This window comes from Corylus avellana, chromosome ca8, assembly GCF_901000735.1.
Source record: "Corylus avellana chromosome ca8, CavTom2PMs-1.0".
Classification (NCBI taxonomy): Eukaryota; Viridiplantae; Streptophyta; class Magnoliopsida; order Fagales; family Betulaceae; genus Corylus; species Corylus avellana.
In genome coordinates, this window is record NC_081548.1 from 18,147,977 (window position 1) to 18,161,499 (window position 13,523).

General features: G+C 36.8%; 2 protein-coding genes across 2 annotated transcripts; both read left to right on the forward strand.

The window, feature by feature from the left end:
• Nucleotides 1-428: 428 nt before the first annotated feature.
• LOC132190270 (xylose isomerase) lies at nucleotides 429-7,019 on the forward strand. The gene is made up of 21 exons (XM_059605208.1): nucleotides 429-533; nucleotides 881-964; nucleotides 1,075-1,179; nucleotides 2,328-2,402; nucleotides 2,474-2,603; nucleotides 2,700-2,791; nucleotides 3,023-3,073; nucleotides 3,707-3,783; nucleotides 3,866-3,920; nucleotides 4,039-4,140; nucleotides 4,335-4,386; nucleotides 4,621-4,666; nucleotides 4,747-4,802; nucleotides 5,137-5,188; nucleotides 5,312-5,391; nucleotides 5,491-5,561; nucleotides 5,661-5,701; nucleotides 5,835-5,934; nucleotides 6,057-6,128; nucleotides 6,211-6,288; nucleotides 6,703-7,019. Exons 2-21 carry the CDS (start codon nucleotides 899-901, stop codon nucleotides 6,736-6,738), a joined length of 1,437 nt encoding a protein of 478 aa, XP_059461191.1. The 5' UTR covers nucleotides 429-533; nucleotides 881-898; the 3' UTR covers nucleotides 6,739-7,019.
• Nucleotides 7,020-9,434: 2,415 nt separating this feature from the next.
• Nucleotides 9,435-12,274, forward strand: LOC132190301 (uncharacterized protein At4g14100-like). The gene is made up of 2 exons (XM_059605248.1): nucleotides 9,435-10,032; nucleotides 11,911-12,274. The coding sequence occupies exons 1-2, from the start codon at nucleotides 9,555-9,557 to the stop codon at nucleotides 12,063-12,065; spliced, it is 633 nt and encodes a 210-aa protein (XP_059461231.1). The 5' UTR covers nucleotides 9,435-9,554; the 3' UTR covers nucleotides 12,066-12,274.
• The last annotated feature ends 1,249 nt before the right edge of the window (nucleotides 12,275-13,523 follow it).

The window sequence follows — 13,523 nt, forward strand, 5'->3', positions numbered from 1 at the left end:
GTCTATGAGACTAGGGTAAAGATATTGATCACGCCAGGCACAAAATTTTTTTTTTTTATTATTTTTTTATTTTAATTTTTTTGAAAAAAAAAAATTTCATACGGGCCCCAATCACGACTCACGGTACTACGTTCTCTCAACGGAATAATGATGTAGCACGCACGTGCCAGGCGCAAGACGAATTAACGCCAGCGTAAAAAAAATTTTTTTTTTTTTTTTTTTTAATAATAATAAAATAATAATAAAAAAAAATGTTGTGCCTGGCGTGCATTCTATCATTACTTGTCCCTCAACATGTCACTTTAACACGAAATTTGTATCGTTTCCCTTCCTTGTTTATAGGCAATTAGTATGTATGTAATGTAACAAATCGAAGCCAGTACGCCACGTTTGCATGATATTACGAACTTATCCTCATCCACCGAGAATCGTATATATATATACACACACACACACAGGCATGCCAGGGGTGACGGAGGGAGTTGCTTGTTCCAATTGCAATTGTAGCAGAGCCAGATAGCCATTTCCAATCTGTAAGTCTTTTTCTCTTTCTCTTTCCAGTTTTATCGTCTCCTGTGGGTTTTTTGTTTGTGATTAGAATGATTCTTTTGTGAAGTTTCTAGTGCTAATATTTATCTGGGTGTCGAGTTTGGTGCTTGATGGTCGATTTTAGTGACAACCCATGTTTTTATATGCTGTGTTGATTATGCCTCATCCCCAAAATTCTTCCTTTATGTGAGTCTGGGTGTGTGCGTGAGGTTCTCTGTGTTAATTTGTTTATGGGTGATTCCGGAAGTGCGCATGTGTTGAGTGTATGCTAGGGTCTGTGTTTTTTGATTACCTGACGATTGGCTTACTTTTTTGTTACTGTGACTTGCAGAGGCGTTCGCATGAGACTATGAAAATGAAGGCTGGGGAGATTTTGTTGCTTCTTCTTTGTTTGAATGTCGTTTCCTTTGGAGTGGTAAAGAATTTCTTTGTGTTTTGTATTCCTGCATTTATGTAGTTATTTTCTAAATGATATCCAACAGAATCTTCTTCTCTTAATTTGGGGTTGGTTCATATTTCATGCAGATTGCTAATCCACCAACATGCCCTGCTGATATTGGTAAGGAATGTAGTGATTCAGGTGAATGGGAAGGGGAATTCTTTCCTGGGATTCCAAAGATCAACTATGAGGTGGGGATTGTTCTGTGCCATCTGTCCGAGTCATGTAAAATATGTTTCATTTTCTGACTTCGTCTACCATCCGTACCCGGCTAAAACATTGGGGGGCCCTAAATTTTCAAAATTCTCAAATTTTCTATTTTTTACAAGAAAAATCCCTAAAGATTTATTATTTACCCCAATTCAATATTTTTGGTTCTGCCAGGCACCGTTAAAAAGCATCAAGTGTTCACATTCCATGAAGATGAGCAACTTAAACAAAAACCCTTTATCTAGCATTGGCTGTGAACTAGCATCGGCCTTATTCATACCAAGTAAAATCAGTATTTCCCACTTCCTTTGAGAAGAACTAAATCTTCTGCAGCATGGGTAGATGAATCCACGATAGTACACCATCAATCACTTTGCTTTTAAAGATCACCGTCTTCTGAAAATTGTAGTGATCTTCTTCACAAACCAGGCACTGTTGTCTGTTCAAAGTGGAACCAAATCTATATATTATTAAAAAAGATATTTTTTTGAAGTTGGTTTGTTCATATTTTTGAAGTGGTTTGCTCTTCGAAGGTAATGGAAATTGGTTGGAATATAACTATACTTACGGACCACTAGCATAAAAATAACAAATGTAATGTATAACTGCGTTGGTTAAAATAAACCAAAGGACCAAGTGTTTGATGGCTTGTGTGAGGTTATTGTTAATTGTCAATCTATGGTGTGCAGGGGCGGAACTGCTAAGAGGTTTGGGTGTGACTTCAGTCCCCCTAAGCCTCAAAATGTTTCTCGATTTTTTATTTATTTTTGAATATCCCTATATTTATTTTAAAATCAAATTTTTACCCCACCCCCAATTTTTTTTTAATTTTTTTTTTTAATTTCCTCACCCATATCTAAATTTCTAGTTCCACCCTTGATCCGTAGCTTTCTTTGTTTGTCTCACTTCATCTATTTCTCCTAGAATATAGATTTAGGAAAATTTTCTTATCTCAGTGACTGTCTCACTCTACTCTTTGGCAAAGCTTACCATGCATCTTTATTTGTTGTTAATTAATTGTGCCTAAAATATATCTATTACGGATATAATACAATTTCTTAAAGAAAGGTGAATCTTCATAACTGTGGTACTTAAATATTCGTATGAATTTTTTTTTTTGTCTTTTCAGGGCCCTTCGAGCAAGAATCCTCTTGCATTTAAATGGTACAATGCAGAGGAGGAGATTCTTGGGAAGAAAATGAAGGTCAGTTTTAATTTGTAATATCATTTGACCTTTTTCAAGCAATTTCTTACAAAATATTTTTGTGGCAACAGGATTGGATGCGATTTAGCGTTGCATTTTGGCACACATTTCGTGGGACTGGTGGCGACCCATTTGGTGCACCTACAAAGTATTGGCCTTGGGAAGATGGTACAAATTCATTGGCTATGGCCAAGAGAAGAAGTAAGACAGCTCTATTAGTCCAATTTTCTGAACTTTGGCATTGATAGTGTACAAGTGGAACTAATAGGAGTTTTTATCTTTTTATGCGGAAAACAGTGAGAGCCAATTTTGAGTTCATAAACAAGGTTGGGGTCGATTGGTGGTGCTTCCATGACAGGGATATAGCCCCAGATGGAAAAACCCTGGAGGTGAGTCTTCTTTAAGGTCATTGTTCTGATCACCTTCATTTATACCAGTTTAGATTTGGAGGACAGAAGTGTAGGAGGTGAAATTGTGTTCCATTCTGAATCCAATGCATGGACTCAAGAAGCAGCTTTTGTGAAAATTTTGCATTTTTGTTTTGTTTCTACTTTGTTGATAATATAAACTGTTTTGTCTATAGGGTTAATTAATCGTTGGCATTGTTATCTTTGTAACAGGAAAGTAATGCAAACTTGGATGAAGTAGTGGCCCTTGCTAAGAAGCTTCAGGTAATTTATATGGATGAACTGGCAAATGGGCATGTCAATAACTATGCTGTAAATCGCACCATACATGCATAATTTACTGGGTCTAAGTAAGGATCAAGTGCCTCCTGACTCTCTGAGGAAGACATGTATCCAGACTACCTTTTTCTTCTTTTTATAATTTGGGTGCATTTACTCATTGACCAAGTAAAACCCTTAATTATTTAAGCATGTGCATTAAAGGAAGTTTGTCATTTATTCTTTAGGTGTAAATAAGAATTTTGTTACATGGGCTTAAACACATGACTTCCATTTTCCCTAATCACTAGAACCAATAAAAAGAAGATTTTTATTGCTACAGGATGAGAGTCTAGATGATGAAGAGTTTTCAGGGATGGTTTGTAATCAAACTAACATTTCTAGTCGTTTTAAACAATGGGGCACTTTTATTGTACTCCTGAAAAGGAGACCAAGCATTCCAAATCTTTGATGACCTAGATAGTTTTATCCTGGGCCCGTTTGGACAAGAGTATATTACTTCCTTGGTGGTCAACTTAGACCTCTATTCATATTATACTGCAAAACATGCTTTTTTATGTAGCTATTGCACGTAAGAAGTCTGCCTCACTTAAATGCCTCTACTATGTTATGCTTCAGGGAAGCAAGATCCGTCCTTTGTGGGGTACAGCTCAGCTGTTTATGCATCCCCGCTATATGCATGGTGGTGCTACTAGGTAATTTATGCATACCATGAATCTCCTAAGCTAACTGCTCTGTCATTTGTGGACTTGTGCTTCTTTAACTCTTGGTTTACAGCTCTGAATTAGGTGTATATGCATATGCTGCGGCTCAAGTCAAGAAAGCCATGGAGGTGGGTATATGCATGCCATGTTAAGTGCAAAAATTTGGTTGTGTGCACGTGGAACTTAAGCTTCCAATTTTTTTTTTTTTTTACACATTTTAAGTCTTCTGGTTGACACATTCTCCAGGTCACAAATTATTTAGGTGGAGAGAATTATGTGTTTTGGGGTGGCCGTGAAGGTTATCAGACTCTCTTGAACACAGATATGGGACGAGAGCTGGATCATATGGTGCGTTTAGTTTGGATGTCCTTTGCAAACGTTTGATTTACATGTGTCTTGATTTTAGCTTTTGATAATTCTGTGACCGTCCAAGACATCAAGGGTCTTTACTATTTTCATGTAATCTCTTTTTATATATCTTTGCTCATGGTTTTAATTGTGATGCTTCTTCTCTTATTAAGTTGTCATTTATCTACTCACAGGCAAGGTTCTTTGAGGCTGCTGTTGCTTACAAGAAGAAGATTGGATTCAATGGTACCCTTCTGTTTAATTTATTACAGTGTTCCATGCTAGATCAGTCTTGTGATTATAAAAGAATGAAACCTGTAAATATTAGAATACATTTTTTATCATGTGTTGGGGCAGCTAATATGAGTAGGTTTTTTTTTAATTGAGTTCTTTTGAATTTTTCTTTAACATGTTTGTATTTGTGGCTATGCCATAATTCTATAAGCAACTTGTTTTTCTTCTTCTTCTTGCCCTATTCAGGGACACTGCTCATTGAACCCAAGCCTCAAGAACCTACCAAACATCAGTATGCTTCTTAACTTATCTTTAATTAATTATATTCATTGCATTCTCCTTTATGCTCTAATGTGGTGAATCTGTTGTCAGGTATGACTGGGATGCTGCAACGGCAGCTAATTTCCTGCGAAAGTATGATCTTATAGGTAATTTAAAGTTCACTATTCATAGTCTTCTAATTTTGATTTTTCTTCTTTTTTTCTAATGATAACGTACTACTTTCTTTTTTTTTTAATAAGTAACAGACTTTTTTTGATAAGTAAGTAACGATAACATACTACTTTCTAATCTCAGATAAGTTACTTCCATAATGTTATTGTCTTAATCAGTATCTTGATGATCTTAAAAGTGGTTGATATTGCATAATCTGCAGTCCTTGACTAATATTGAATTTTGAGATGGAAGTCCAAAGTGAGTCGTATAGAACATTAATTGATCAACTGTAGCAAATTCATGACCTCATTATCCTGTTTCTTGTAGGAGAATTTAAACTGAACATTGAGTGCAATCATGCCACTCTATCCGGTCACAGGTATGTCATATTTTGTATGTTGAGGACTTTCTATGTAAACTTGTAACCTTTCTGATGGATTAATCAAGCACAAATAAAGGTGTGAACTTCTGCAAACCTGTAATACTTCTGTACGTTGCACAGCTGTCATCATGAGCTTGAAACTGCAAGACTCAATGGTCTGCTGGGAAATATTGATGCAAATACTGGCGACCCGCAGATTGGTATTGGATAGTTATAAACCTAGAACTTTTCTTAAGTTTTCACACAAAAATTATACCAACTGGATGTTTTAATTTGGAACTGTTGTCATTTTGCTACAGGTTGGGATACAGATCAGTTTCTCACAGATATTGGAGAGGCAACTCTTGTTATGCTCAGCGTGGTCAGAAATGTATGTGATAAATGTTTCTCTTTAATTGGTCATTAGAAGAGTCAAATTGTGGTGATCGAAAATGCAATTTCTTGATCGTTGTTATTGCTCCTATCACAGGGTGGATTAGCACCAGGAGGATTCAACTTTGATGCAAAATTGTTGGTCATTTCTTTCCTTTTGATTTTCTTAAATGTGTGCTGATGGTGACATGAGTCCTATGTGTTTTCATGATGGATGAATGAATTGCATTTTACTTGGTTTTAATCATTTTCGTCACTTACTGTTATTTAGACGAAGAGAGAGTACAGATGTTGAAGACTTGTTCATTGCTCATATTTCTGGAATGGATACCCTGGCCCGTGGACTTCGCAATGTTGCCAAGCTGATCGAGGTGATAAATTAATGTTGCTTCTATTTCTTGTCATTGGCTGGCTGCTTCTAATGAATTTATTAGAAAGTTTCTTTTCGTTCTCCTAATAACGAGACTGAATGGTTTTCTTTCATCACACAAAGGATGGTTCTTTAGCGGAGCTCGTTCGCAAGCGATACCAGAGTTTTGACACAGAACTTGGGGCTCAAATAGAGGTAATATGCTTCCATATCCTCCACCCACCCCCTTTTTTTTCAAATTTCTTCAGGGCTAATGCATGGTTGCATCTTTCACTAGGCTGGTAAGGTTGATTTTGAGATGCTTGAGAAGATAGCCTTGGAAAGGGGAGAGCCCAAAGTTCCTTCGGCCAAGCAGGTAATTGGAAGGATAAATTCCTTTTATATCTTACAGGCTTCTAGTAACGATTATTTCAAAGCTTTCATGGCGCCCTTCACCTTACAACTGCCACATGCATCAACATTAAACATAATAAAGACTAATAACTGATATAGCTTAGCAATGAAAATGGGAGAGAAGCATGAATAGAATTAAAGAATGAAAATCTCCACTCCCCTCAAAGTGTGACTGTAATCAATGTATTTACTTACATAAATTAATAGTAACATTTAGCGCAAAGAAGCATAGTAGGAAACCATCTTGATTATTCTTTTTTTTAGTCATCTTTTGTTTCATGTTTATGTTACTGATGCTCATGGTCCTCTAGTTTGTTGTTATTGCCTAGCCTACCAAAATTAGATTTTGACAGAGGGCTTTTGTGCAATGTTGCAGGAACTCGCGGAAATGATTTTCCAATCTGCATTGTAAAGGAACAGCATGCAGCACTAGACGACTAGTTTTTCTCTCTTTTCTTAGGGAATAATACGTAATAGAGATTTAACAATAAGGGACATAAATCATCTCGAAGCTAATCTCATAGTTTCTGCATTATGGAAAGTACATGGGATGTTGATCTTTGTCCTTCCCTCGTATAACCTCGGCATTATATGAGGCCGGTGGGTTCCATACGGGGGTCTCACATTATCTGTTCAAACTACTAGCAATTTAAGCAGGTAATTAACGTGGATCCTTATCCATGTATTGAGCTATGAGATACCTTTTTTTTCTAGGTAATTGCTTTGTACTGTGAGAGGCCTTTATTGATTTCATTGAGTAGAATGTGGAGCATGAAATGGCATGAATAGACTCGAACTTTTTATGGACCATGTTATGCTATAATGATCTTAGCTTATGTGTCTAATCAGGTCGTAAAAGCATATGAAAATCTCCAAATTAAGATATCCTGTCAGTCACTGGTAAGGGCCTACCTGAATATGTATGTTGTGTGCTAGACGTTACTATCACGACCATTTTAGATGGGCTAGAATATTAAGGTGGTTGTCTAAGGTTCCCTAAGAAATAAGGATCTCCTAAAAATAGATATTTTTTTAAGCTAATGATATATTGTTACTTGATAAAAATAACTAGTTACTGCGTAAATAAAATGGTTAATAACTTTTTTTGTACTTGGGTTTTGAGGTTTTTTAATTTTTTCCTCTAGGTTTTAAAACATGACAAAACTAGTATCTCAGATTTTGAAAAAGACCGAATCATCACCTCTAGTTTGAAAAATTTTATGGGGGCTACCAATGGGGGTGAGCCAGCCACAGCTTGACCTTAGGGTGGCTAAGCCACCCCCGAAGCTGGTCTGGGGGTGGCTCAAGGGCTATGGGAGTGGTTTTGGCCACCCCTTTTTGGCCCATGAGGGTGGTTACTTTCGACCATCCCTAGGGGGTGGTTCGGCCATTCCCAGACCGGCTTTGGAGGTGGCTAAAGGTCAAATTGGGGGTGGCCGATCACCCCCATAGAATTTTTCAAACTGTAGATGGTGATTCAGTCTTTTTCAAAATTTGAGGTAGTAGTTTTGTCATGTTTTAAATCCTAGGAAGAAAATTAAAAAACTTCAAAATGTAGGTACCAAAAAAGTTATTAACCCATAAAAATAGAGAGGTCTGCATAAGAGTAAGAAAAGTCCTTTCAAATTTAGAGAGCAAAAAGCTCTCCTCTCTCCTCAAGTAATCTCCCCCCTTTCTCTCTGGCAGCCAAGGGAAGAGGGAGTCTCAACTTCCTCCTCCCCCCCTATCCCTACGTCCTTCTCTCTCCCTTCCTTTCCTACCTCTTCTGAGGAATTTCTTCTTGGAGGCATCACTTGCCTCATTGGAGGCCCTTTCCATTGCTTTTGGCAATTTATCCTTCATCAACAACTTTGTTGTCTCCACTTCCGCAAATGGTTCGGTCACCGTCTCATCTAACTGTTTGCAGCTTTGGTTCCGCTCCCTTATGGAAATTCTTGGATTTGGTTTTTATCAAAATCAGATGTACTCATTTCAAGAAGCCAAAGGCTTACAAGTGCCACCCCACCATGCTCCTGGCCTTTTTGCTACCAATTGCTGCCAGCAATGTCATTATTCGGCCACTGCGCGCCGAAGTGTGTACAACACGTGTTGATGCGTGGCTTGCATGAAATATTAATGACGAGGTGGTGCAATTAGTCGAAGAATATTTTGGAACCGATTATTTCATATGTATAGCATATCAAACTATTTCTTTATTCAAAGTAGAATTTTTCTTTGGGGGAGTGGTTTGATCTTGTACATGGGGGAGTTTTTTAATGCTGGTGGTCATCATTCAACGGCTTTATCTCGGTTCTTTGCAGTGCTATCCCTACAACATTCATTTAACAGTGGTTGTTGCCTTTTACCGCATAAGACTCTTCACCGAGTTCTTTTGCATTTTATCACCCTCTTGTGCGGCTTTGGAAAATATTCAGCTTGTTTATGGTTTTTCTAGGACCATGGATGAAACCATTGCCTACTGTTTAGTCCTTTTGGACTTATCCGCAATTTCGTTTAGGCTTTGTTGTTGGGGTGCCCATTTGCTTCTTGTTGTTTGATCCTTAAAATTTTTCTTAGTTTTTGTACGATTTCAATTTACTCTTATGTTTTTAAATTGTATTATAACATTCCCAACTCAAAAAAGGCTAGATTTGTTAACTAGATAGTCCCAGACTCCCTAAAGCCCATTTACTTTCCTATGTTTAAGGAAAATTTCAAAAAAATCATAAAAAATACTTACATTAGAAGCCCTAAATACAATCAACAGCAAAGCCCACATTAGTTTCCCAATGCATTGGGAATTGTAGATGCCTAATGCATTATTAAATTATAAAAAATTAATTTTCTCTTCTCTCTCCTTCAATGTAGCAACAATTCTCTTTTCTCTCATTTGTCATTGGTTGCAATAATAAAAAGAAATAGTATTTAATTCATATAGAGAAAAATAAAAAAATTTATTGCGAAGTGTTTTTTTTTTTTATAAGAAATCAAAAAGTAATTTTATTGTCTAAATCGAGAGAAAATGATTGAAAAGCTGTTTCTAGTGCTATGAGGGGCAAAGGTTATTAATAAAGAACAAATAAAGCACAATTAAATGCAGAACTGAAAAATAAATAAAAAAGAAGCAAAACGGAAAAGTGGCACAGCGTTCACCACTCACTCAGTTGAGCCATCCACCTTATCCCTTCAATTTAAATTCCCAGAGGGAGAAATGGCACAACAACGTTAACTTACAAGAGTGAGCCAGAAATGTTCCTGAAGCTCAACCTTCTATGCCTGGCCTCTTTGATCCTGCCTCTCGTGTGCCCTTCAACGGAATGGCCTCGTTCCACTTCCACCCCAACTCCCTCGCCGTGGCCGGAGCAATTTCACGCACTTCTCTACATGAACTTAAGCTCTTCTCAAACCCTCCAAATCACCCACCTCTGGTACGACTGGAGGAAAGGCCGGAACGTTAACATAATCCAGAAGCAACTGGGTGAGCTACAGTATGACGTTGAATGGAACAACGGCACGTCGTTTTACTATACGCTAGGCGCACAGGGGGCATGCGAGATTATGTATTTCGAGGTGGGCATTCCCCGGCCTGATTTTCTTGACGGAGCTGATTATCTGGGAACAACGGTCACGGATGGGTTTCTGTGCAACGTATGGGAGAAGGTGGATTTTATTTGGTACTACGAGGATGTCCTCACTGGGAGGCCTGTTCGGTGGGATTTCTATGATGGTAATTACTGCTTCATTTTATTTTGTTGCAAATTAAGTTTTTTATTTTTCTTACTTGATTAATTACAATTGTAGCTATAACCGTAAAGCCGATCGGTGGCTACCGGCCCAGTAGCGGGAGAGATAATTCTGATACTTAAGTTAGAATAGTTTAAAAGAAAGATTTGAATGCACTGAGTAAGAAATTTTAGCCTAGGGCCAAAAGTTTCCTTTTACCTCGCATGAACTTACCTTTTATATTGTTCCTGCGATAATTGCCTTCGTGTTACGTTTCAGCCTAATAGGTTATTCTCTACAATAGCCTAGGTTTAAGCATCTCGTCCTAATTAAGAAAGTGTGATAGCTATATTTGTACTATCATCTCAAAATGATTAATCAATTTGGAGTTTGCATAAAATTTCTTATAAAGTTCAGTTTCATCTAGTAACTATACAATATGACTTAACACTCATGATTATCTTTATAAACCACTTGTTTTATGTGGACTACTTTTTATCTGCCCTATATGAGATCGAGGTGTTCCATCATATCTTCTCAATTAGAAGTGTATTTGGCACAGAGGGGCTATGCACGAACTTACCTTTTGATTGTTCCTACAATAACTGCCTTCGTGTCACATTTCAGCCAAATCGTGGGTTATTCCCACAATAGCTTAGCTTTAAGCATCTCAGATCTCCTCAATTAGAAATGTATTTGGCACAGTTGGTTAAGCACGAACTTACCTTTTGACTGTTCTTGCAATAACTACCTTCTTGTCACGTTTCAGCCTACTCGTGAGTTATTCCTCACAATAGCCTAGGTTTAAGGATTTGAGCATCTTCAGCAGAGTAGTTAAGTGGTTCATAATAGCTAAATATGAGCACTTTTTCTTCTCCAACAAATTAGCTTCGGAGCAAGTAAACTACATATTTTGCTAGTGAAGTTGCTATTCACTGTAACACGATGTTCAAATTTTTTAATATTTTTTCTCTCTTTTCTCTCTCTCTCAACGTTTCTCTCTCTTCTCTCTTAATTCTCTCCCTCCCTCAACAGCCTGGTTCAGCACAACCTTCCTTGGTCCTTTGGAGACTCACTTTCTCCAACAAGAAAGTTCATCTACACTCCGTTTTTGTTGAGACGCTTGCAATATTGGTTCCCATTGTTATCGCAATTCATTCTCATTTCTCAACATTATTGGAATTGTTATTGTTTTGATGCCATCCTTTCTGCCCCTAGTGGATTTTAGACCAAGAGAGCATGACCCAAGAGGGCATGGATTTCTTGACTGCTTTGACCCAAAAGGTTATGGTTGGTAATATAAATCATACCAAGGAGATGAGGAAGGGGTTCATATAATAGATGAGAATTGGTAAATGCGTCAGATAATGAATGAAGACTAGAAAAAGAAAATAATAATGAAAGATTAAAAAATAATATTTTAAAATAGTAAAAAATAAAATAAAGAATCTATTGGAGTTGACATTAAAAAATAAATAGCTAAAATAGATAATTGTGCTTTTTAATTAGATAGAATACCTCTTACTACTGAGATACTCGAAGTGTATTTGGCACAGCATGGAGTTAAGCATGATTATTTGGCTTGGAGCATAATTTACTGTTATTGGGGTGGATTCCCCGCTACGTATGCCGACGACCAATTTTGTAGCTTTTGCATATGAATTTTGTGGGTCATGTGGGCCTGTCGGCCCAATTCCCAACAAATCATATTGGAGATTTATTGGGAACCACAATATCCAAATTTAACAAGAAGAGAAAAATTTTCTGCTCCCGATCAATGAAGATATAAATGTTTGCATGGCGTCTTGGCGCTACCATAACCTGCTGGCTTCTTCAAACTATATTATAAATCTGAGTTTTGGTGTGGCAATTCATTATGTAGGCATATCTACACACGTGATTACATTCGAGGTTGGTGCAGTACTGCAAGATTCATTGACGCAAGCACCTTCTTACTGTTTCAGTCAGGAAAGAGAGAAATTGTTGAATGCAGATCGTGCTTTTAAGGAAGGTGGCCATCGTTATTTTCTGGTGTAGATGTGAAGAATGGCATTTCATTTGTATACATGCCAGCCTGACCTCTTTTAGCATGTCAGGCATACAATATTGGTCTTGGTGTTTAGCTTTTGCAGACCTCTTGTAAAGAAGTGATATATATATGCAGAAGAGACAGATAGATCTCTGTAATTCTATACCATATCAAAATTTTAAGTATGTTTAATCTGAGTTGCTTTGAGTAGCCTATAGGGATCCGATCTTTATCGAATTAAATACACACATATTTTGTCTACGTAACTTAGTAGACTGTTATACGATTGACATATAATTGGACTGACATGATAATAAAATTCAGTCATGCATTGGTATTTCGTATAATAGTCTATTAAATAACATTTTCTTGCATGCTTCTTTTATTTATCTGGTAAGTTAGTATTCTATACTTCTCAAGCTGCTTCAATGGCGGAAAACCATACTAGTTAGCTCCACTAGGCAAGTAAGTAAGGGTGTTCAGTACATAGAAAGGAACACTGAATAGCTTTTACAAGAACGCAACAACTTCAGCCTTTGACCTCATGGGTCATTGTGCATTTGAGCCTAAAGCCATTCTCCTTAAAAGTTGAGACCCCTTTGTCCCTATCATGAAGACTTTTTCCATGACCTTGAAGATGAATTTAGTGCTTCTGATCCTCTTTATCCATCAAGCTCGGGACTACGCATTTATAGACTTTCCTCCGTCGTCTAGAGATCAGAACGCATTTGGTAAAGAGTTTTGTTATGGGTTTTGTGTTTAAATAATAATAAGAAATGATTGGTGTGATATAAAGATTAAAAGAGATTTGATTTTTTTGTGAGAGAAAAAAAAAAAAAAAAAAACAAGTTGTTTGATAATAGGAAAAAAATAGACCTTTTTTTTTTTAGGAGAAATAAAAAAAAAAAAGGAGGGGGGGCGGGGGTGTCAACACACCCTAAGGCTTGTTTGGGAAGCCTATTCTTCTCAACTCTTCTCTCTCTCTCTCTCTCTGTTTTTTTTTTTTTTTTTTTTTTGTTAATTTGACATCTACTTTTCTCAACTCAACTCAAAAATTTTCAAATTATCTCAAAATTACTCAACTAAAAAAAGACCATTAATAAACATTTTAAAAATTCAAATATATAGAGGGGTGGGATGGATCGGCCACCTCCAAGCTGTTTTTGTAGTAGTCAACGTCTACTTTAGGGGTGGCTCAAATCACTTCTAGGGGTGGATTAGCCACACCATCAGTTTCGTTGGGGTGGCTGATCCACCCCTTTGGAGTGATCCGGCCACCCCTAGAACCACCTCAAATTTTATTTTTATTTTTCTTGTCTTTTTTATTTTTGTTTTTTGTAATATTTTTTTAATTTTTAATTATATTTTATATTTTTTTAAAGAAAAATACTATTTATTTATTTATTTTTTTTTTGATATTAGGTACTCTCTTAATGTTCATATAAGCAAATGCTCATTTCGATTTT

Excerpts from the sequence above, each read along its gene's own strand:
- LOC132190270 (XM_059605208.1), top strand. The coding sequence starts at position 899 with ATGAAAATGAAGGCTGGGGAGATTTTGTTGCTTCTTCTTTGTTTGAAT. Across the intron at positions 3,784-3,865 it reads ATGCATGGTGGTGCTACTAG|CTCTGAATTAGGTGTATATG; the intron begins GTAATTTATGCA and ends CTTGGTTTACAG. Across the intron at positions 6,289-6,702 it reads AAGTTCCTTCGGCCAAGCAG|GAACTCGCGGAAATGATTTT; the intron begins GTAATTGGAAGG and ends GCAATGTTGCAG.
- LOC132190301 (XM_059605248.1), top strand. The coding sequence starts at position 9,555 with ATGTTCCTGAAGCTCAACCTTCTATGCCTGGCCTCTTTGATCCTGCCT. Across the intron at positions 10,033-11,910 it reads TCGGTGGGATTTCTATGATG|GCATATCTACACACGTGATT; the intron begins GTAATTACTGCT and ends TTCATTATGTAG.